Source organism: Propithecus coquereli, unplaced genomic scaffold (genome assembly GCF_000956105.1).
Source record: "Propithecus coquereli isolate 6110/MARCELLA unplaced genomic scaffold, Pcoq_1.0 Scaffold116, whole genome shotgun sequence".
NCBI lineage: Eukaryota > Metazoa > Chordata > Mammalia > Primates > Indriidae > Propithecus > Propithecus coquereli.
In genome coordinates, this window is record NW_012135636.1 from 4,282,331 (window position 1) to 4,284,088 (window position 1,758).

Consider the following 1,758-nt stretch of genomic DNA (forward strand, 5'->3'; position numbering starts at 1 on the left):
AAAAAAAAAAAAAAAAGTTTCTACAGTACTTAAGCAACTGGTCTATTTTCTGGCAATTTTTCTTTTTCAAAACATTAAGGGGGTTACAAGTTTTTGTTACATGGATACCTTGTATTAATACAATGCTTAAGTCAGGGCTTTTCGTGAGGCGATGTTTATCATAGTAGTTGCATATGAATCATGGGCAAAAATAACAAGCAAAATCATAAGCAAAAAGTAACAAAAGGTTTACTGCTACAGGAAGTAAAGGACTTTGCCTAGAATGTTCAACTGTATCATTTATGTATTTATCTGTGCACTATACAGCTCATAAAAAGCCTAATGAGAAGGCTTGGAGTAGGAAAAAAAGAAAAAGGAAGGTAAGTGTGAAGGATTTAGTCAGATACTTAGGCTAATGCCCTCATTTCTTTTTCTACTAGTTTCTGCTATGAAAATGAGGCCTGAGAATTTCCAAAACAGAAAGGATTTTGGCTGCCTTAAAACAAGCAGACCCTGCCTTTTCCAGGTTCACCAAAACCTCACCAAGAGGTTTAGGGAAGTCTCCCTCTATAAGCATTAAGTTTCTAGATCACAAATCAATAAAGGATCTTCAAAGAAACAGAGTAGCTCTGAAAAGAAAGGCAAAGCTTTAGACAAAGTTTTCAAGGGCAAAAATTTCAATTTCCTTATCTCAATATTGCTCATCCTTCCAAGCCGAGCTAAAATGCCACCTCCTCTAAAAGAGGCATCAAACCATCCATTTGGAAAGATTCCTTCAATTTTCCTCTAAATTTTATATATCTCTCATAGCATTTCTCACTTTCTGTTCTGTGCTGTTCACGTGTATTTCAGGTCTCACACTTCAGACTGAGAAAGCCCCTTGTAAGTGGGATCCATGTCAGTCATCTTTATCTTCCTTGCACACAGCACTCTATAGACTTTTAAAAATATCTGTCGAATCAAGAAAGAGGGATAGATTCCACTCCTCCAAGTGAAAAATATTCTGTAAGATAAATCAAATTAGTTTCTTTTCTATTTACCTGGTATGGCCTCATAAAATTGTTCTCAGGGGATGATACCATGCTGCAAGACTAGGTATAATTGGTAAAATTACCTCAGAAGAAATCCTTTTGATACCACTGTAATCAGATTCCCTTATATCAGAGAAAAGTTAATCAGCCTTATACCTAATTCTACCCACTATAGGGTTTTAGTGTAAATCTCTTTTCACCACAAATAAATGACTATTTGCAAGGCCAAAAATACTATATACTTCTCACCAAATACCCATAGCACAATATTAATTTCTTAGCTATCCCAAAACGTACCTAACCAAAAGAATAACCCAATAATATGGGTTGTATAAGATAAGGAATAAAAGACAACAGGAAAAATTAGACCCAATGCTGTTGACAACAGAAGAAAACAATATGGACCTTTTATCTACTTACCTGTGGATAAAGGGAGAAAGTTTCTGAAAATCTGAAGGAACTTGGATCATCTTTGTGATATTCTCCAAATTTCTGACACTAAACAAAATAAAATGTGTTAGTAATATATTTCCTGGAATAAGAGCTAACACTGTTGCCTGTATATATTCTGTTTACAAAAAGTTACTACTCTTTAGGAGGCAGATACTTGATATAGGATAAAATTATATTACTTATAGACTTACCAAGAGACTGATTAAAACCAAAGAAAAACATTTGAATTTCACAAACAATATACTGACCCAACGCAGTAACAATTCACTATAAAATGTTTGGAATTTTTTTTTAA

At 34.0% G+C, this 1,758-nt stretch overlaps 1 protein-coding gene across 1 annotated transcript in view; it reads right to left on the reverse strand.

Annotated features, from left to right (window-relative positions):
* SEC23A (Sec23 homolog A (S. cerevisiae)) overlaps positions 1–1,758 on the reverse strand; it is a 55,163-nt gene that overhangs the window by 19,103 nt on the left and 34,302 nt on the right. The window contains exon 13 of the mRNA XM_012657998.1: positions 1,431–1,508. Within this exon, the coding sequence (XP_012513452.1) occupies positions 1,431–1,508 (78 nt within the window). The remainder of the gene's footprint in view (positions 1–1,430; positions 1,509–1,758) is intronic.